Raw genomic sequence first — 21,802 nt, forward strand, 5'->3', positions numbered from 1 at the left:
TGGCAGTGTTTGCGCTGGTGGGAGCTGGGCGGAAGAGCACAACCAGCCTCGGGGGTACCCGGGACGCTTGCTGCGGGCACCGCCCCTCCGCGAGGAGGAGCTGCTCAGCCACCCCTGCTCAGGCGGAGCCGGGCCGGCCATGTGCACAGGAGGTGGTGCTTGCTGCTGTTGAGCCACACGGAGCTGCGAGCCGAGCGGTGGCCGGCGCACCATGCTGCTTCTCTCGGTGGCGAGCGCAAGGGTGCGTCCGGCTCCCGAGCCCGCCTGCCCGCCGCAGCAGCGCTGAGGGGAACCTGCTTCGGCCGGCCACCTGCGCGGGCACTGGGCCACTCGGCTGTGGCAAGAAGCGATGATGAGGCGGCGCCGCTATTTGCTGGAGCGGGCAGAGCAGGCGGCCGACGGGGGCTGCGGGGTGAGCAGTGAGCAGCCCCGCTCCCGGGACTGGCTTTACGAGTCCTACTACTGCATGAGCCAACAGCACCCGCTCCTCGTCTTCCTGCTGCTCATAGTGATGGGCGCCTGCCTGGCGCTGCTCGCCGTCTTCTTCGCTTCGGGGCTGGTAAGCGACCTGCGCCCGCTCCTGCCCCGCGAGCCCCGTCCTTCGCCCTGCCTCCCTGCGAGTCCTTGTTATCTAACTTGGTGGCTGCGTTCCGCTCTGCAGAGCGGGCTGGGGGCGCAGCGAAGGCAGCAGATGCGGTGCTAAAGAGAGTTGCGTGTCCGGGGGTGGCGCGGTCCAGCAGTTCGCCGGGCAGGGGTTCGGGGCACCATGGGCCCCCCGCAGCCCTTCTGTCGCCGCAAACTTCGCTGCTTCTTGTTGTAGTCTTAAAACGAGTTAGAGCTCCGTCAGTTAGAAGTTTGGGCTCCTGTTTAATGGATCTAAAGCTGCATCGACAACACATCGAGTTTAATTCGCTTAATTCATTGGCTCTGTTTCCTTCCCACTGGCAGATTAGCCGTATTGACCTTTTTTTAGTAGCAGGATTTAAATCTGCAAAAACCTCTAGTCCCCAGCAGCATTTTAAAACAACCCATTTTGTGGCATTGAAGAAAGGCAGTGGAGCCTTTTTCTCTTCTTTGTAGTCACACCGTTTTCAGAGACTGACCCAGTTTCTAGACAGAGGTTCTAATGCAGAGTGAAGCCTTTAATTTTTAGGAGAATGAAAGTTTCTTGTGCTTGCTACCCTTCCTGCATGCTAACTGCAGAGCTTCCAGGGTTGGGAAATAAAATATCACAACAGCCGATCTCAATCTTACCAGTTGATGATTTCCTTCAAAAATCTGAGGATTTGTACCCTTGAATTGAATAGAGAGGAAAAGCTGTAGAGGGCAGTAAAATTCCTGTACCTTATGACGTCTTTCCAAATTTAATGTTCAGGTTGTCACAATGTATGCTGAGCCATAGTGCTTTCAGATTTTAAATAGAAGAATGGAAAATTATGGTTTTCAGTTTATATGTTTTGTCTGAATTGTCTAATAACATTTATTGGCTGTAGTTAATAGCCTCCAAGTGAGAATGAAGTTGAACAGATTTGTATCTCTTCTGTTACAAGCTCAAGAAGGATACTGCATATTTAAACAATTAGTGAACCCTGTAGGAACTTCTTTTCCTTACCTACTAGACACAAACACCAGCATTCATGACATCTGAAGACTTCTCTCTTGACAACTGTAGCAAAGTGTTTTTGGGGGGCTCAGACTACATAAAGAAGCACAATGAAGTCTGCTGTTTGTTGTTTGTTTTAAGGTAAGGTTCCCAATCTGTTAAATGGAAGATAGAAAACAACAGGAACATAAAACTAGTAGCAGCAGAAGTGGCTAGTGGTACCGCAGGCTAGTACACTAGTGTTTCACTTCAGCAGCCCTGTGTTCAAACCACAGATTAAATTGATGATCTCATTCTAGTTTGTTAAAGACATTTTTGCACAGTTCAATGTGCGTAACAATCAGTGCTCAAGAGACCCAGGACTGGAGAAGCAGGTGTCTGTGTTGGATGCCAACACTGAGATGTACTTACGTAGCTAAGGTTGCAGAGTACCTGCCTGCAGTTTGTTTGGGTCAAGGCAGTGCCACCAGGACCTCACAATCATTAGCACTAAAATTCACATTTTTTTAAATAAAAATCAGCATTCATTTATCTGATTCACTGTGTAATTCACAACTTACTATAACAGGTTGTACACGCTCAGTTTCATAACTCCATTTCTGAAGTAAATCATTTGCAATAGTGGTGTAACAGCAGGTCTAAACTGAAAGACTATTGAGAGATATGGAAACAGCTGTCTGAGTTGGCAAAGTGTTGCCACGAGTTACAACCTCAGAAACACTCTGAATTTTATAGTTCAGTCTGTCATTGGAATTCCAGACATACCACAGAGAAAAAAAACTGCTTTTAGAACTTTTTTCCAATGTTTCATTTTCCGGTGGTTGACAATGAAAAGAGTGAGTGAGAAGAGAGAAAGGATTCTTCTTTGAAGTTTTCAGCTGTGAGATGGAAGTGATTTGATTTTCAAGATGGAGTGAAAGTTTGCCATTGGAGACTGCAGCCACTGGATATTGGACAAAATTCTTTGGATCATTGCCTAGATTTCCACCTAAAAATGTCGTCTTAGAATAATCTTGCCTGGATTTATTCACAGCGAAGGAATTTTTTTAAGGCTTAAATCTGTTTCTCATATATCTGATTTAGAATTTACATCCTCCTTGCCCAGATATAGGACCATAATCATTTTTTGCAGATAAAAAGATGAAGGGTCTGGGCAATTATATATAAAATTATTCATATCTGATCTGGAAAAGCCTTTCTGGAATACTACCAGCTCTGACTTTATTTTGCACATACAGTATGTGGTGGTTTTGTGTGCAATATTTAATTAGGTCAGACAGTAACAGAGTAGAAATGAAGTCATCTTTCAGTCCAAGACAATACTATTTCTAAACAGTTATGTACTATGTTTTGAAGTTAAGGAAAATCTCTAATAGTCACACCTTTGGGTTTGTTATTATGCAGTTAAGATTATTTTGAAAGAATCTTAAGTGCATCGTGAAAACAAATTCCAGTTTGACATTTTACAATGTAATTTGATTCATTTTCTTATTTTTACTTCCAATTTGAGAAGTGAACTCTAGAATCAGGCATCTGTTAGGTAAATGGAAGAACATAAATTATTAAGTATTTTTATATTTCAGGCTTTCCCTAAGAAAATTTGAGTCTGACAGTTGTAAGACAACTACCTTTTTTGCTTTTATTTAGTATTTGTATTTGTTTTGTTAAAATAGATTGCCATGCCTAATTGATTGCTGATATATTTCATGTATGTATCAGACTTCATCTTTCTTTTTGGATAATACATTCTCAACTATTTCCAAAATATGGCCAACCTTACAGGGAAATGTTACACTTAGTCATTTATTTCGACCTGTCACAATACCAGTTATAAGATGAAAAATTCATAGAAGCTTTAAAAGAGTTATATTAAAGAAGGTGGTTTGAATTTCAGATTGCCATTTGAAATCTTATTCTGTTAACTATGCAGTACACTAGTTTTATTTAAATGGTTTCTTTGGAGATTGTTTTCTATATCATAAGAATACTGTGGTTTTGATCTTTGAAACTAAAGTTTAGAACCTCTTATGCATTAAATATACAATTCCAGGGATAGTGGTAGATGAACAGTTTAAATGATACTGTACATTTTCTTTCCTGCTCTGTGTTAGCCTTTTACATGTCCTTCTATCATGTAGCTCCTTTTGCTTCTCTGCACCTGACATAAAATATATAATAAATCAAACACTGGGGAAACAGGTCAAGCTTCCATCTTTGGCAGCTGCTTGAAAAGATGGAGAGCAAATTCCTTATTCCCAGATCCCTAAGAGCCTTTTAGTAGTAAGAAAGCAGTGCCAGATGTCAGTGTTATTTTCAGTAGCTACTTACTCTCTTGTTGCTTCCATGTTCTATATATAATGAGCAAGAGGAACCCATCTCCCCCCTCCTTGTTAGTATAAAAACTACTTACTATTGCCAGCAATACACTGAATAATTCTGGTTAATTTTGGGCTTGAAGGTCATTGAAATGTAAAATTGTGAAGGAGTGTGTCTGAAATATCTACAGTTGTGACTTTCTGTTCCTTATATAACTAAATGAAAAATTTTGGGGAGTCACTTTTCGAAGTGAGATGCTACATATATGTAAATGTTTAACCTTAAAATTACTATTTAAAGAGCATATATATTTGGATGGCTGTTTTATTAACCACAATATGGTAGAAGTAACATGTGCCATGGTAGAAGTAACCATGTGAAGTAACAGTGAAATCCAATGACCCGTTAGATTGATCACATCTGTTTTAAATTGTAGAATATCCTGTGCACTGTGTATATTCGTGTGGCTGAATTTTGCTCATATTCCAGCTACCAGAATTTGGCTTAGTTTTTCTTTAAATAAGAAAAAAAAATCAGATGCTGGTGCTCCATTATTACAGAGGCAGAATCTTGGTCTGATCCTACAGTCCTTACTCAAGTAAAAATCCCTTTGATTCGAAATCAGTTTGATTCACAGGCATAAAAGACGGCAGAATGTGTCTTTAGGGGATGAACTTTAAGAATCTTTTCTGTGATAAGAGTAACTGCATTCTGTAACTTTTCATATGGATTTGTAGTTACTTATGACACATTTGAAACACTATTCATTAGTCACTGTTCTGTGTTAAATAATGTTAATGTTATTTAGTTATACTGACTTCTCAAGTTTCTGGACCAATGCTTGAAAAATGTAAAGTTTTAAAATAATTATCCAGCAATAGTAAGGGTCTATTACCCTTCTCATTAAAAAAATAAATACATAAAAATAAATAAGCACCATTTTCCTCTCTCTCAAATTTGTTATATACTCGCTGTCTCAAATTTTGTGATCCTTAACAAGTAAAACAGTTCCTGAAGTCATCAAGAATTTTGCTTGCTTAGGGGCTGCATTTGGTTCTATATCAGGAACAAATATATAGGAGAAAACTACCTTTTAGCTGATTTGAAAGTGGGAGTCAAAGTGCAAAGTTATCATTACATTATTTAATGGTTCAAGACTTGGATATTCATCACTTCAGTGGTCCTGACTTCAGTTGGGATGCATGGATATAAAAAAGCATATATTTGACCTTTGATGTGTATACCCTGTGCTGTTGCTCTGAAAACCATAACTTTGACTCTTGTGACTACAATTGATATTTTAACTGCATAAGAAGGTTGCATTAATGTAGCTTTTTTGCACTAAATTTGTTATTGTTTAAAACACTCAAAATTTAAACAATATAGTTCCATAAGTATACTCCAAACATGTATTTACATGTATCTGAGTGTTTGGATTTCAAATACATTAAACATCAGATGAATTTATTTTAAAATCTTATTTAACTAAAGGATAGGTACAGTACTTGCTTTCATGTACTTCTCTGCTAATGTGCCTTAACCTCTTTTTCAGAGGGAACACTTCAAGGGGTGAAAATATAGTTAATTGTTACTGCCCATCTAGGCCCTGGCTTCTCTTCTGTGAGTGCCACCCAGCAGCAATTGTAAAGGTAGCTTTTCTGATGTGGACATCAATCTACTAGGAGTTGGACTGGGACCACTAACTCATTTCCTGTAGGCAATTAAACATTCTCAGATGGGAGCAACTGTTGGTTACTGCCATGTTGGGCTGGATTTCAAATGGTGGCATATAAGTACATTCAATTTCCAATCCCCCAAACCTTATCCAATCCCTTAAAACCAAAAAGATGAATTATTAATATTCACTGACAGATTTTATTTCATATACCATTAACAAAGTCAAGTGATGCAAATCAGTGAAGAGGAATTCCAGATACAGCAAGCTGCCAAAAACGTGTGACATTTATAGAATGAAAAAATAAAAAGTAGGAAGAATGGATTTATAGCTGGAGTAAGAACAGCTCAGGCTGGGTATCTGGGGATTGCCAAAGCCATCATTAAGCAAGGATCATTTACACCAGCACATAGGGTGTGATTGAGAACTCTTACACCATTTTTTGGGGGTGTAACTACATTGACTCCCAGGGGATTACTTCTGCTTTATAGTGGTATATGTGTGATAGAGTCAGGCATAAAAACAGTTTACAGAAATCACCCTGTCGTCCTGAGTCTTTTATAGCATAGGGTCAAACCACATTCCTCCAACATCGAAACTGTCAGTGGCTTGTCTCTGTTTAATCCAAAAGAGTTACACTGGAGCTGAATTTGACTCTGTTCTTTAGGTGGAAAACAAAATGCTATAGAAATGATTATGTAATTTTAAATTTTTTTTATAATGTAATTTTAAAAAATGCAGTCATGTCTTTTCTGGAAAACCTTCTATCTTTGGAATTTATCCAATATTAAATAATAATTTATCACACTCTGAAAAGTGAATATAGGCAAGTGGCATCTCATTCAGTAGATCTGTTCCCTCTGAGTATTCAGAGTTATATCCAGCTCACTTTAGTGACAAAAATATATTTTTCTGCCTTTCACTGCTGTCAACTCTGCAGAGCCAAGAGTGCTAAGATTAAGTGACCTTAGTGTTCTGTTCCAATTTGTGCATCATGAATGTAGTTGTTTACTAGATTCCAAATAATTTATACCTTTGCCATTCCATGGGTGTTAAAAGTCCCACTGAGGGCATAATTTCTCCTGAAGACCCTTTTATTACTGGTGATGATGATACATGATGGGAAATAATCCAGTTTGGCTTCCAGATCCCAAGCTAAATTTGCTTGGCTGAAAGTTAGAAAAAAGTACCTTTTTAACTTTTAAACTGGTCACATTTGAAACAAAAATAATTGAATCGTTAAGGGATGATAACCCTTGAGCCTTAAAGTACTACTTTTGTTACAGTTGCTTTTCAGAATAGAGCCACACTTTAACAATAAGTATATGAAGATTAATGTACTTTGCTATTTTGTTTGAAGAAGCATTTCAAAATTCTCCTTTTGCTTTTACATTTAAATTTAGAAAACATTTCATAATAGTCAGCTATGGACATAATAAGCTATTCAAGTTAGTTCAGCTTGAGTGTGCACAAGATTGATAAAACGATTGAGACCCCAGCAGTAGTCTGCTACACATAGACTGGAGGCAAATTACATTAGCAGTACAGAATAAACCATAAAGTACTAAAGGATTAAAGTAGCCAGTGGAAACATATTATTTGCTAAAATTGAAAATATTAAGCTTCCATTATTTTATAGAGACACTTCATTAAAATGTATGATTTATCATAAAAGAGTTCAGTGATGTACAATAGTTCTGTTGTTTAAAATTTAAACTGAGGTCATGCCATTTATTTGGACAAAGAAATAATTGTGTAAAGGATGACAAAAGCTGTAGCTTCTTGAAAAGACCGCAGGGAGTGATTCTTCAGTTTCCACCTGAGATAACAGGATTATTGCATATTGCATAAAAGCTCAGAATTCTGTCCAGAACAGTGGTAGACATTTAATTTGTTCAGTAATTAAAAGACAGCAAGGGAGGAAACATTTAGAAAGATAAAAAGTTGATCAAAGAAGAACCATATACTGTAGGCTAAGCCATTATGTTGGAAGGCACCATGCTGTCAGTTTAATTCCATTACCTTCAGTGTATACCAATTATGGAAAAGACAAAAATATTTTCTTTACTTTTTAGAAAAGGGCTAAGGATATGTATCGTTCAAGTTTTCAAGGTTTCATCTCTTTACACTTGTCTACTGATTTTAGCCTGCTGATCATGTTAATATTTGTAACTTTCTAATCAGTGTTTTGCCAGTTTTAAATGTTCAGCCTTTGAATTTATGTCACTGATCATTCTTTATTCCTGTGAAGCAATATAAGAAAATATTATGGTTAAAAGCTGGTTCCAAATTAAAATTATGGGCCAAATCCTCCACCCTGGCTGACACTACATTAACATCTATTTCTACATGCAGAGTTGTGAAATACCTAAGGGTTTTTTGTGTGTGTGTTTTTTTTTTTAGAAAAAATCCCAATCCAGTGATTTATGTGTGTGTTTTCTAAGATGTTTCATTGTTTTGAACTTCTTTGACATATACTGACACAAGCATAACAGATATTTGAAAGGTTTTGGATATTAAAAAACATGAGCCCAATCCTAATGTGGTGTAAATTGGTGTAGCTTCTTTGAAATCAATGATGTTTTCATTTACATAAACTGAGGATCTGTCCCATTAAGTTCTAAGGCTTCTTGTTCTCCCTGTTTGGACACAGACTGTCTAGGGGCATAGTTAGTGCATTGGATCAGTTTTCATTGGCTGTTGAAAAGAGGGAAATGGGTGGAATTTTGAATGGCTAGGGATGCCTGTTTTCCCAATAATCTATAAACAAATGATTGAATATACTGAAATAATGAAAACAGATATTTTCAGTATTGTTCTTATAATTGAACTTTAGCTTCAGCAATCTTTTAAGTCCCTGTTTCTCTTCAGTGTTAGTTTTATTCAATAGCAGTGTGTTCATCTTTAATGCTAGCAACATCACTTTCTATGAGACACAAAACATGCAACTTAATGTTAACATGGAGTAATCTAGGTAAACTAGACCCTTTAGAATATAACACAGTGTTCTGGGCTCAGATCCATGCAATCTCAGAGTAGAAGTGGAGAAGTGAAAAACTCAGCTGAAATTCCTTTTTGTGTGGCTTAGTCTAACCTTCCTTTGGTTAAGACAATAAAAAATAAATGCAGTGAGGTATAGTAATACATTATTAAGATCAGGAATTCAGATGCACAGCATTCAGGCGATTCAAAGATAGAGTTCAGCAATTGTAACTCTGCTACATTACCCATATGTATATTTCTGCATTCAGTATGTGTGATTACATTTGTGTTAATATTTGACCCTACTGCTGCAAATACGTATACACATGGTTAACTTTAAGCAGTAGTCTTCTCTGTCTTCAAAAACACTACTCAGGTACTTAATGGTAAACAGGCATAAAAGTGTATGTTTTATGTGCAATGTGCCAAAGTTGCATGGTGGGATATAAGAACTATAACCTGAAATTTCCTGATATTAGTTCTTTTTCTGTTTAAGTTCTCATTGCTAATATTGAATTCACAATTTTTGAGATATCTTTTTAAATTAAAAGGAAAAAAATTAAAAACAGGAGAAAAGTGAGTTTCTGCACATTACAATCCCACTTCTGATCCCACTGAAGTCAGAGATTTGCTGTTGACTTCAATGGGCACAGGAGCATGGGCCATTTCAAAGAGCAGAAAGGAAAAGTAGAAACAAAAAGGTGAGAGTGAAAGCTGCTGCTACATTTACATGTCAGTAGTCACAGTCAAATAAGTATATATTTTGAACGTGCTAACTTTAAAGGTGGATACGATAAGTGTCATAAACCATCCTCGTGTTTTAAAAGGAGTATGTTGGGATCCAGAAGGTGTGGAGTCCTCTTTTTTCACTACTCTGATGGCTTCTGGGGTACTGTACACTAAAAGATGCAAAGCACCTGAGTTCTAGAAATGTGAATTATATATGCAATGATGATCACATATTAGAAACAAAAAGTGATTTGGGGCAGAGGGGAAGGGAAGGACTTGCCAGAGACTTTGGGAAGATGTTAAGGATATTTATGCAGATGTTCAGTGTTTTCTTGAATCATTAAGTGAGGGGAAGGGAATGAGAATGGACTGCACCTCCAGAACATGTTTTCAATCTTATCTAACTTCATTGGTAGTCAGACAGTTTTTGCTCAAACAAAAGAAAATATGCACATCCAACTGAGAACTATTATATGACATGCCAAGTTCTAAAGCTTAAAAATAAAGCCAGTTTTAAGTTATAAGAGCAGGAAAAAAGCATCAGCAGAATTAAAGAATAAGAAACATACCTGCACATCTTAAAATCAACCAAATAGAATTTTTCATATTATCCAGAAGAATTCACCTTTGGGCTGAGAAACCAATATGAGAAATTTCAGCCTAAGGGTAATTTTCTGGAAGGTTTAAGCTCTTGAAAAATAGGGTCTTGGAGCCTGACTCTGCAGCTCTTGCTCACGCTACTGATCCCATTGCAGTCTGGACTGCTTGCATAAGTGAGTAACTATGTGTATAAGGATTACAGGATCAGGTCTTTACAGTGTTAGTGCCTCTAACCATAAATACTGTGGAGCTAATATAATGGTATAAAACAATTCTTAATTTTATTTTAGTATAATGTTCAAGAGATTTGACTTGAAAGTTATAAAGTCACATAATAACAGCTGATTACTTACTTTTTAGTTCTGCAAATAATTTTAAGTATTGCTTAGATCTCATTAAATCTCATTGTAGATTGGATATGTTTGAAACCTGATTCACATGTAACTAATTTTGCCAAGTACTGGGATTCCATTAACTATTAAATTTCCAGTAAGATGGCTTAAGAAACTAAACTCAGTATATGCATATGAAACATTTAGTTAAGTAATTGATATAGCTCTCAATACAACAAAACCTCCAGAGAAGTGTGAATAATACATTCCTATTTTACCCACACATTCTTTGCTACTATTCTGGACTAGGTAATGAGGAGTTAAGCCCAAATTTTTAAAGGTATTTAGGCATTGCTCCACTCAGCTTTGCAAGCCTAAACAGTTTAGATGGCTCAGTCCCACTTCAGTGTGTATAATGATCTTCCTGATTCTACTTTGTAATAATCATTTCCTCCGTTTATCACAGGATGCACATTGCAATAGTATAGTTAATAGTTTTTGTATTAATAGCCCCAAATGCGATATTAAAAGTGAAAAAAATATTTCAACATCCTGCCTTTGTAAGATTCACTGGGCTACCAATTTAGAACAAATGATTGTTTAATCAAATATTTGTGAGGAAGACATGTTTTAATGTGAGCCCAAGTGCTTTAAGTTTTAACTTTCTTTTCACTTTTCTCTCTTTACAGGAAATTGATGATCATGTGGCATTTTTAATAACAGTTCCAACAGCCCTAGCCATCTTCTTTGCCATATTTATCCTTGTCTGCATAGAATCTGTGTTTAAGAAGCTGCTTCGTATTTTCTCTTTGGTGGTGTGGGTGTGTCTTGTTGCCATGGGATATCTCTTCATGTGTTTTGGAGGTATCATATGTCCCTGGGACCAGGTAAGTTTCTTTTTTTTAATTTGTTTTTCTTTATATTTGGGTCAGATCCTGAAAATCCTTTCGTATACAAGTATTCTCATTCCTGTCATTGGGTTAGCTCCTTTGAAATACTTGCGTAAATAAGGGTTCACAGGCTCAGACTCTACATAAATGTATTTCTTTCTGCAACGTGACAAAAAAAGAGCTTGTTCCCTCTTTTTCTCTTAATACTGTAGAAAGAAGGTCTGAAATATTTCTTTTCTTTTTGCCTGCTTGTTTAGATATTGAACATTCTGTTTTTTCTCTCATGAAAGATTTGTGGTGACTGGAAAACTAGTGCAATTATGGTATCAGAAGAGTAAAGTGACCAAAGGAGAATTATGGAGAAGGAAAGGGAGTTTTAGTCAAACTGTTTAAAACTTTGTTTTTTGTTAACACCTGTTCAATTCCAGTAAATTATAACTCCAACCCACTGGAGAAAAGATGTTTTTGTTAAAGATTCAACATTCCCATCTCTTTAGTTAAGGTTGAAGAGCTTGCAGTACAAATGTTCTGAGCTCTCCAAAAGATCCTCCACAAAACCCAAATTTTTTCAGACACCCCCAATATTTTTAAGATAATAGACAAGTAGGGATGGGAAAAATACTTTCCTCCACAACCTTCTAGGCCTGATCCCTATGTCTTAAAGGAGCAAGATAGGGCGTAAGCCCAATTAAAAAACCCAAAACCAAACCTGAAACCCACTTAGCAGCTCATCTTTACATGCCTACCCCTCTAACAACATAATGTATGATAAATAAACTAAAAAAGAGGTGCTTCTTCTGATTAGTGTAGGTGTTTTTGGAAGGTCATTGAATGTGAACCCTAATCTATAATTAGTTTATTCATCTCAATAACCATTAAGCAACACATGAAATTCTTAGCGTGGAACAAATAAAAGGAAAAAAGAATCCTGTTGTATTGAATAATGTCCTTGTATCATTTAACTAGTAGTTTAAGTTACTTGAAAAAGCAAGTAAATGAGGATTAGAATTCCTCTGTTAAGTAATTTATTCCAGAGAACTAATTCTCTTCTGCTTTCTGTATAGGCTTGGAAAATGAGGAAAGTGTGACAAATATAATTATTAAATCTAATATGACTAAAACTAAAAACACACAACCCCCCACTCTGCTATTAGTACTTGCTAAGGAGTGCAGTATTAAGTTTCTCAATTAATGTAAAAACTAAACTAGGTGAATCAGATGATGATAGACTCAGCATGTTGCTTTTTAAATTAGATATATAAAAATGTATGTAGGAGAACAAAAACAACTGTGATATATTAAATGATCAAAAACTAAAGTCCATATCACCCCTAGACTTCTGTGATTGGAAAAGCTAATGGGCAGAAAATCTCTCCTGGGAGGTATGAGGGTGAAGGTGAGGGTGGGGGTGGAGAGTGGGAAGCATTATTTCTGCCTCTATGGTATCTTACTGAAGCACCTCACTGAAGCATTTCAGGTTCAGTTAAGCTCCGTGACATCAGCCCCTGCCAAGTCTGTGGATTTCCATGCAGAAATCTGATTGTGAATTAATGATGCTTCAAGAGCATTAAGTCTTGCTAGGAACCGCCTCTCCATGGCAGCTATAGCACAGTCTCAGAAAGACTACGCCATGATGCAGCAGCAGCAATGCATAGGGGCGGCCCCTTCATGGAAATGGGGGACCTCCAGTATCTGTTTAGATGAAACTATGGGGTTGGCAGGATGCACCTCCTGTTTTTTTTGCAGCACCCCAGTACTTTCTCACAGAAGAGAGGATTTGAGCAACATGAAGTATATCTGATGGAGTCTTCTGCCTTGTCGCATGCCAGTGTCATTCCCATGACTATTCCCTGCAGGAATGCATGACCTACTCCTGTCAAAATGTCCATTAAATTCAGTTGGCACAGAACTGAACCTAAATTGGTAAATCTACTGTGATTGATTTGTCATATTTCTAATATATATTATTATTCCGCTGTAGATAGAATTATATTTTGCAACTTTTATTTTCTTGCTTTTTCCTCCCATTGAATTGTAACAAGGATTTTATCATGTATATTAAGTTTCCCTTTGCAAATTCTTGTTGACTGAAAGTTTGATAGAATCTTTAACATTTTAGTGCTCTATATATGGTGGCTTCTAATCCTTTAAGATAAACAGTAACTTCAAAAAGCACTCTGCCTTATTACTTAGGCCCTGATCCTGCAAACACTTAGGCACATGCTAAACTTTAAACATTTGAGCAGTCCTTTTAAAACTGTTGACTTGTTCTTAAAATTGAGCATTTATGTAAGTAATTGTAGGTCTGAGGCCTTTCACTCTGTAGATGACTATTGAGGATTCAGGGATTTGCTGTGAAAGGATCTGCCTTGTAGTAGAACAAATAAATTTACTGTTCACTGTGTTATTAACTGATTGGCACATTAGGCCCAGGCAAAAACTTTCTATTATAAAAAGGAAGGTATGAATTGGTGGGAGTGAGAAGTCTCTTCTAGATAATGGAGAGTCTATACCTCTGTGACCTCTAGGCTGGATTACTCAAACATTCGTTATTTCATACTGCACCTGTAAACAACTCACACATTGCAGTTATTGCAAAAGATAGGAATAAGAATACAGTGGCTACCCTTAAAAAATTGCAGTTTTTCATTTGAGTAGGTAAGGTCACCTTAGTAACTTCAGCAGTCATTTTTTACTTCCCTATACTTGCTAAAGGAAATACCAAGAATACTCAAATATTGAGGTATAACATATCCAATAATACATCAGTGGCACCCATAGGTTTACCTCAGTATTTTTTTTTGTTTCCCTGTACTTTTCTCCTTGTGTTGTTTGCTTTTCTACTGAGTATTTCTGTTGCTGGCTGAGGGTTGTGATGTTGGAATTTTTCAGGCAGTGTTTACATTCGAGGATTTAAATTCAGCATATTACCTGTTCATCCTCTAACAGATTAATTTTCCTTTAAAGTTATTTATAGTACCGTATGGCTATCTTTTTTTTTTGTATGCATGCTTTTGTCTAGTATTAATTCAGAATAAAGTAGGGAAAAAAGTATTTTTGTATGATATAAAATGATCTTAAATGGTAGAATTAATCCTCCATGTGATTTTTGGAAGTCCATACAAATTGCTACAAGTAGTAAAATACTCATGGGTATTTAAATACCCTTATGTCTTGTGTGCATAGAGACATCCAGCAAAATTAATACAAATTAACTAAAGGTGCTAATATGAATTGGATTAGTTAAACAACATTAAATCTCTACATGCACACTGTTATTCAGAATGAAAGTGGTCTTAATTCAGTTTAGTTTAATTCACTTTGCAAGTGAAATAAGCTATACTGAATTAAAGACACTTGAATTCTGAATGAGGATGTTCACACTGGGATTTAATGTGTTTTAACCAATCCATTTCACATTCACACCTTTATTATTGTTCACACCAGTTATTTTGGATTAATTTTCCTTGATGTCTCCATGTAGACAAGTTCTGAGTATTTGCTGCCTCCTAAACTATGTCACTGAGGCCACGTCTAGACTACGCGCCTTATCGGCCCGTTAAATCGATTGCTCGGGGATCGATATATCGCGTCTAATCTAGACAGGATATATCGATCCCTGAGCGCGCTTATATCGATTCCGGAACTCCACCAACCCCAACGGAGTTCCGGAATCGACATGGCGAGCCGCGGACATCGATCCCGCGCGGTGAGGACGGGTGAGTAAATCGATTTTAGATATTCGACTTCAGCTACGTTATTCACGTAGCTGAAATTGCGTATCTAAAATCGATTTTACCCCGTAGTGTAGGCCAGCCCTAATACAGTAATTCAGAAGCCAGATGATAAAGAATATAATCTACACAAAGTAAACCCGTAAAATAGCCTTCAAGCATTAACCAAGTTTCTTTTCAAAGCTGATTTTGTTATATATAAAAAAAATCTCTTAGGGTTTCAGAGAGAAGTTTTTCAAATATGCACTGAACTCATGTAACATAGTTTTCCTAAGGCCAAGTCTATACTACAGTGCTACATCAGCGCACTTGTACCAAGCATCTCCGCCACCATAGGACATCTGGTGAAAACTCACTGTGCCAATGAGAGACTGCTCTCCTATCGTCATAATTATTCCACTTCGGTGAGAAGTGGAAGCTATGTCGGCAAGAAAGTGCCTCCCACCGACATAGCGCCAGTGTGGACTGTGCTTGAGGGGGAAACACACTTTTTCACATCTCTGAATGATGTAAGTTAGATTGACTTAAGTGGTAGTGTAGACCTTCCGTAAGTCTGCAGATAAACAGCTGAGAAGTCTCTGTTGCTCATAGTTCCCCAAGCAGAAGAGTGAAAATAATATGACAGTCAGTGTCACTGCTGTTGATTAGAATCTTGTGGTCTGGTGCGAAATTAACAAAAAACATGAATGCTGTCATCATGAGATGGCTATCTCTACAGACTATTTGATCCTTTTACTGTGTCTCTTCTCATCTTTCAGCTATACTCGTAATGACTGAGAATATGTCATCTCAGGATTGGATACAGAGATAACATTTCTAGACTCTATTAATGACTGCTTCTTTGAACAGCTAGGTCTGGAACCCACAAGGGGAGATTCAGTTCCTGATTTACTTCTAAGTGGCATACAAGATCTGATCCAAGAGGTGAATATGGCTGCGCTGCTTGGTAATAGAGACCATAATGTAATTAAATTTAACATCCTTGAGGGGTGGGGAGAATATCAAAGAAATGCATCACAGTAGCATTTAACTTCAAAAAATTGAACTACACAGAAATGAGGTAGCAGGTGAATAGAAATGAAAAGAAACAGTCACAAGAGTGAAATGCCTGCAAGCTGCATTTATTTTTTTAAAAAAACATCAAATTCCAGGGTCAAACTATATGATGCCCAAATTAAAAAAAAAAACAAAAAAAACCTAGGAGGACCAAAAAAAATAAATGTTACCATGGCTAACCAATAGAATAAAAGAGGCACTTTGAGATAAGAAGAGGCACTTTGAGATAAGAAGACATTTTTAAAAAAATGGAAGTCAAATCTTAATCAAGAAAAAAATAAAGGAGCATAAATTCTGGCAAATCAAGTGTAAAAGTATAATTATGAAGGCCAAAAAAGAATGTGAAGAGAAACTAGCAGAATACACTAAAAAAACTAACAACAAATATTTTAAGTACATCAAAAGCAGTAAGTCTGCCAAATGATCAGTGGGACCGCTGGACTATTGAAGCAATAAAGGAGCACTCAAGGAAGACAAGGCCATTGAGGAGACGCTAAATGAATTCTTTGCATTGATCTTACTGCAGAATATTTGAGGGAGATTCCCACACCTGAAAACTCCCAGCTTGAGATGTCGGTAGAGGAAGTTCTGAAACAAATGGATAAATTATACAGTAATAAATCACCAGGGCCAGATGGCTTTCATCCAAGAGTTCTAAAGGAACTCAAATATAAAATTGCAGAATTGCTAACTGTGTTATGTAAACTATCACCTAAATCAACCTGTGAATCAGATGACTGTGGGATAGCTAATCATGGAATCAGAGAAGTGTAAGACTGGAAGGGATATTGAGAGGTCATCTTGTCCAGTCCTCTGCACTCAAGACAGGACTGTGTAATAACTAGACCGTTCCTGACAGGTGTTTGTCTAACCTGTTCCTAAAAAACCTACAATAACAAAGATTCCACAATTTCCCTCAGCAATTAGTTCCAGTGCTTAAATACCCTGACAATTAAGAAGATTTTCCTAATGTCCAACCTAAACCTCCCTTCTGCAATGTAAGCCCATTGGTTCTTGTCATATTCTCAGAAGCTAAGGAGAACAATTTTTTGAAATTAATAGGCAGCAGGTTTAAAACAAACATGAGCAAATACTTCTTCACACAATGGACAGTCAACCTGTGGAACTTGTTGCCAGGGGATATTATGAAGGCCAAAAGTATAATTAGGTTAAAAAAAGAGTTAGGTAAGTTCATGGAGGATGGGTCCATCAGTGGCTATTAGCAAAGATGATCAGGGATGCAGCCCCATGCTCTGGGTGTCCCTAAACCTCTGAGTACTAGAAGCTGGACTGGATGATGGGATGAATCACTCGATAAATTGCCTTGTTCTGCTCATTCCCTCTGAAGCATCTGGCACTGCCCACTGTCAGAAGACAGGATACTGTGCTAGATGGACTATTGGTCTGACTCAGTATGACCATTCTCATGCTGTTACATTCTTAGATCCTTCAGCTGTTGACCTGCATTTACGTCAACACCTTGTTACCAACCTCTAGCAACCCAGTTGCCATAACCTGTGATGAGGAAGGCATAATTACAGGCTGACTCTCTAGGAGAGAATGTCCACATGGCAGCAACATGTCTTGTTAAATATGATCAATGGGCTATATTGCATAGGAAAAGAGAATCATTGTGGCTGGCATGTTGTATATTGGGTAGGCAACCTATGGCACATGTGCCGAAGGTGGCATGTGAGCTGATTTTCAGTGACACTCACTCTGCCCGGGTCCTTGCCACCAGTCTAGGGGGCTGTGCATTTTAATTTAATTGTAAATGAAGCTTCTTAAACATTTTAAAAACCTTATTTACTTAACATACAACAGTAATTTAGTTATATATTATAGACTTATAGAAAGAAACCTTCTGAAAATGTTAAAATGCGTTACTGGCATGCGAACTTTAAATTAGAGTGAAGCACTGTTTTTGTTCTTTTTGGACTTTTCATTATCTTGGAAAGTGTGAACTTTCTGATTTGACTAAATTAACCAAACAGTGAGATACAAACTGTCCAACCAGTGACAGTAACCTGAGGCAGTAGCACCTGTTGCACCCGACGATGGAGGAGTAAATGCCCCACCCAAAGGCAGAATTACATATAATATGCGAAGGAAATTGGGTGATTTTCCTCTCGTTTCACTGACAGTTTAGTTATTAGACAACAGTCACCTTTTACATAGCCTTGTGACATATTTAATAGCTGTCAGTTTTTTGTATAGGATGTATGTCAATGTGCTTGGATATGTTAAATGTGTACAAGCTATTGTGCACTGAAATCCAGAGGTGAAAAGTGCTGTTTAAGTAGAAAGTAAAATGTGGGTCTTGAGATGGAAGCAATTCAGATAGCATTCTTGTAATGAATTCCATAATATCTGGATTTTTGGTATTCATCTCAGTTTAATTACAATTATGGATGCACAACCCTGGCACCAGATGTGTTCTAGTTGGCTCCTCATGTATGCTCAATTCTGGTGCATAAATTATTTCAGGTAAAGTTTGAAACTTCTGAGTCCCACAGTTTTAGAGATTGACCTCTTTTGGATATTTGAGCATAAATGCTTTTTTTTGTTTGTTTTGTTTTTTTTAAACTAAACCTAAACTACAGTATTTTTTCAATGTGTTCTGAAATTTAGACCTTGGAAACAATGCTAATGTGCAGATGACATGCTGGGTTTATAACTTTTTTAGATGCTTTTCATGCATTTGAGGATAGAATCTAGCCCTAAATGAAGTTTTCAGGGTACATAATTTCCCCCATACCATCTCTAAAATTGATTAATGTTGCTGATTATGTGAAAAAAAAATTCTTTGAGTGTTTTGTGGGTAACATTTTCTGACTACATGGCCAGATACGCATAAACTGTTAGCATCATTGAACATGGCAGCAGAGTTAGAAGTATGAAAGAGATTAGCTTTAAAATGCAAAATTCCCTCAGTGCAGGAGGTTCCATTTACTATCATATATGGATGAGTGAACTATTTCAGATAAAATAAAGATGAACATGAACCTTTTCCTGAAATTGAAACCAAAACCACGCCTAATTTTTTCAGGTTTAAAATATTGCAGTTAACTTTTTAATTTTTGAATGCTTCTACCTTTTTAGAGTTCACCTGGATCAGGTACCTGAAGTATTGAAATATCCTGAAATGATATTCCAGCTATATTTCTGATCCATCCAAGTACAAGAATTATTGTAAATTTTGTGAGACATTTTTTTAAACCAGAGATGATTTAATATAATATATGAAAAAATATCTTTTGGCTTCTTATCTAAACAAGACTTTGAAATCTCTGAGATTTTTTCCAGCATTTTGTTTTTTGTGAATTGTGTGCACTCTAGAAGTTTCTTCTATAGGACTGAGCATATTTAAATGCAAAGATTCAATCAACAATGCATTTTATGGGGATTATTATGCAGATTGTATGCCTTGTGAGGTTTTCCGTGGAAGGATACGTATACATTTAGCCAAGGAGAATATTAGAATAATTCCACAGAGAAATGCATGGCAATTGCAAATCTGAAATAGACATAATACAGATCTGGGTGTTTCTGGCAGTTGGATCTACTGGAATTCATCCAGGTATATCATTTTTTAATCAGTATTGCAGGCCGCAGGCTTTATCTGAGGACAACTTCAATCTAAAACAATTAAGGTTTTTGCTTAGAACCTTAACAGTTTTTTGGCCAGTGTCAACTGTGAAAGCAATAACACTATCAATCAAATGTATTAACTTAAAATGTTTTAACCAGGGGTGAAACAATCAGGACTCTCATTCCAAATAGTATCACACAATATTATTTTGTCTGTCTTTCTGCTGCTAATCTGCTGGAGGTCCATCTTTTTTACTCAGTGTTCTAAAGCTATTTCATAATTAGAAATGGAATATGTTGTTTTCAGAAAGTATTGTAAGACTCACATGCATGTAATAGTTGATTTTATGCTAGAAAATAATCCTTGTAATAGGCTTTTGTAATAACAGATGTTAGTGTCAATTACTTGGATTATGAGATTTCAAAGAATTGTTGAAAGTTTTATCCAAAAGTTCTTATTTTGAAAGTGTCATCTGGGATACTCTGGCAAACTTTGCTGTTTTTCACTGTTGATGTGTTCCTCTGAGAAATATGGTAAAGGATTAAGCTTATTTGAGAGAGAACTTGAGCAAGACAGGCATAAATATGATACTGTTCCTTATATTTGTATTTATTTTTTTGTTTTTCTTTTGTGTGCATTTGTAGTTTTTTGGTTACCTGTCTGCCATAGAAATGTTTCTGTCATAACACGTAGACTAGGCATACTGTGTAGTATATTTATGTTTTCAGCCATTGTGCAATGAAACAGAACTTAATTGCAGATTTTAGTTATTGCTCAGATATCTTCACTTGCTTGACCAAATGGAGGTAAGCAATCAAAATGCCATTCCTGTAAGCAAGTTTCTAATTCTGCAGTTTAAGTTTTTGCTCTAAATACAGTAAAATGCAGAGGGAAAATTGATTAGAAGTAGCTAAAATTGCACTGCAATCTCTTTGCAGCAGTGCAGGGCTGCCTGGTGGGGGGAAGCAGGGGGAAAGTGGGGCAATTTGCACTGGGCCCCGCAGGGGACTCCACGAGAATATAGTATTCTATAATATTACAACTTTTTTTTATGGAAGGGGCCCCGAAATTGCTTTGCCCCAGGCCCCCTGAATCCTCTGGGCAGCCCTGCAGCAGTGACCCCCTCTTTCTATGTGTTTTATGAAGCTCCAGGTACATATGTGGCCCTGTATAAATAATAATAGTTAACAGTAGTTACTGAAGGATGCTAACTCTATTGACAGAGTGTAGCTTTCCACATCACTCCAGAATCTGAGCTTTTTTAACCCTAAGAAGGAGATGGCAAGATTTGCCTCTGAGTGAATGCAACCTGTAATGAGGAAGCTTTAAAATAAATGTATTTCAGCAAATGTCAGCCTCATGAATAGCCAGATGAATCTGTAAAATTATATAAATATTGGGATAACTGCTATTTACAGTATATTAATGTGAATTCATATGCAAGAAAGTAGTATGGTTAGTAGCATGTCAAACCTGTTGAATAGCCAAAATGATCTACTTGTAATTGCCTTTTATTATTCTAGCAATAACATGAATCAGGATGGCTAAATACAGTGGCCATTAGAAATAAAATATATGGCCTAGATTCATTGTCAGCAAGGGTTCAAATTTTATCATGAACTTTCATTTCCCATATTACTGGAGCCACATACGAAACTAGTACGGAAACTTATGCCCGTTTTATGGGCTTAATACTCTTTGACTCTACTCTCTAACCAATATGTCAGAAATAAGTTTTATGGTACAGGAGATACCATAAACTTTCAAAGGCATTTACTACTGATTCATCAGTGCAATAAAACCGTCTAAGTTCTCTATAAAATTCTGAGGAAATAGGAAGCAGAGGAGAGACGGAAATATTTTCAGAGTCACAGATCACTAGATATAAATAATAGGAGTTATGTGAAAATGTGTTTCAGTTTGGGGGTGGAATACAGTATGATGCTCACTTATCAGGATGGATGTTACTCATCTTCATTTGATAACTGATGCTTCATTTACTAAGTGGCAAACAGATTTTTTTAACAAAGTATCAGTAATTTATGTTGGCTTAGTTATTGGGGTTTATTCTGAACAACTACATTGATTTAACTTAAGAAGGGTCTGTCTGGAAAAACAGGCAGGAATGGCTCAAGAAACCCACCTCTCAGCAAACATTTACGTGGTATTGGGGGACAATGCTAGTACTAATTTATCTGTGATTTTTCCTTCTCTCCAGCCAACCTCCAGTACTGGTTCTAACCAGGATGAAGAGAGCACAGAAGAACAAAACTCGGGGGGAGGGGGATTAAAA

At 37.0% G+C, this 21,802-nt stretch overlaps 1 protein-coding gene across 2 annotated transcripts in view; it reads left to right on the forward strand.

Annotated features, from left to right (window-relative positions):
* Positions 1 to 322: 322 nt before the first annotated feature.
* The window catches only part of ADCY2 (adenylate cyclase 2), a 393,903-nt gene continuing 372,423 nt past the window's right edge, over positions 323 to 21,802 (forward strand). Inside the window, exons 1-3 of one of the 2 annotated variants that reach the window (XM_032786517.2) lie at positions 499 to 559; positions 1,620 to 1,744; positions 10,927 to 11,124. In XM_032786517.2, the coding sequence (XP_032642408.1) occupies positions 11,074 to 11,124 (51 nt within the window). In that variant the 5' untranslated portion in view covers positions 499 to 559; positions 1,620 to 1,744; positions 10,927 to 11,073. Of the gene's footprint in view, positions 560 to 1,619; positions 1,745 to 10,926; positions 11,125 to 21,802 lie in introns of both variants that reach the window. The other variant, XM_032786515.2, reaches the window with a different exon arrangement.

This window comes from Chelonoidis abingdonii, chromosome 2 (assembly GCF_003597395.2).
Source record: "Chelonoidis abingdonii isolate Lonesome George chromosome 2, CheloAbing_2.0, whole genome shotgun sequence".
NCBI lineage: Eukaryota > Metazoa > Chordata > Testudines > Testudinidae > Chelonoidis > Chelonoidis abingdonii.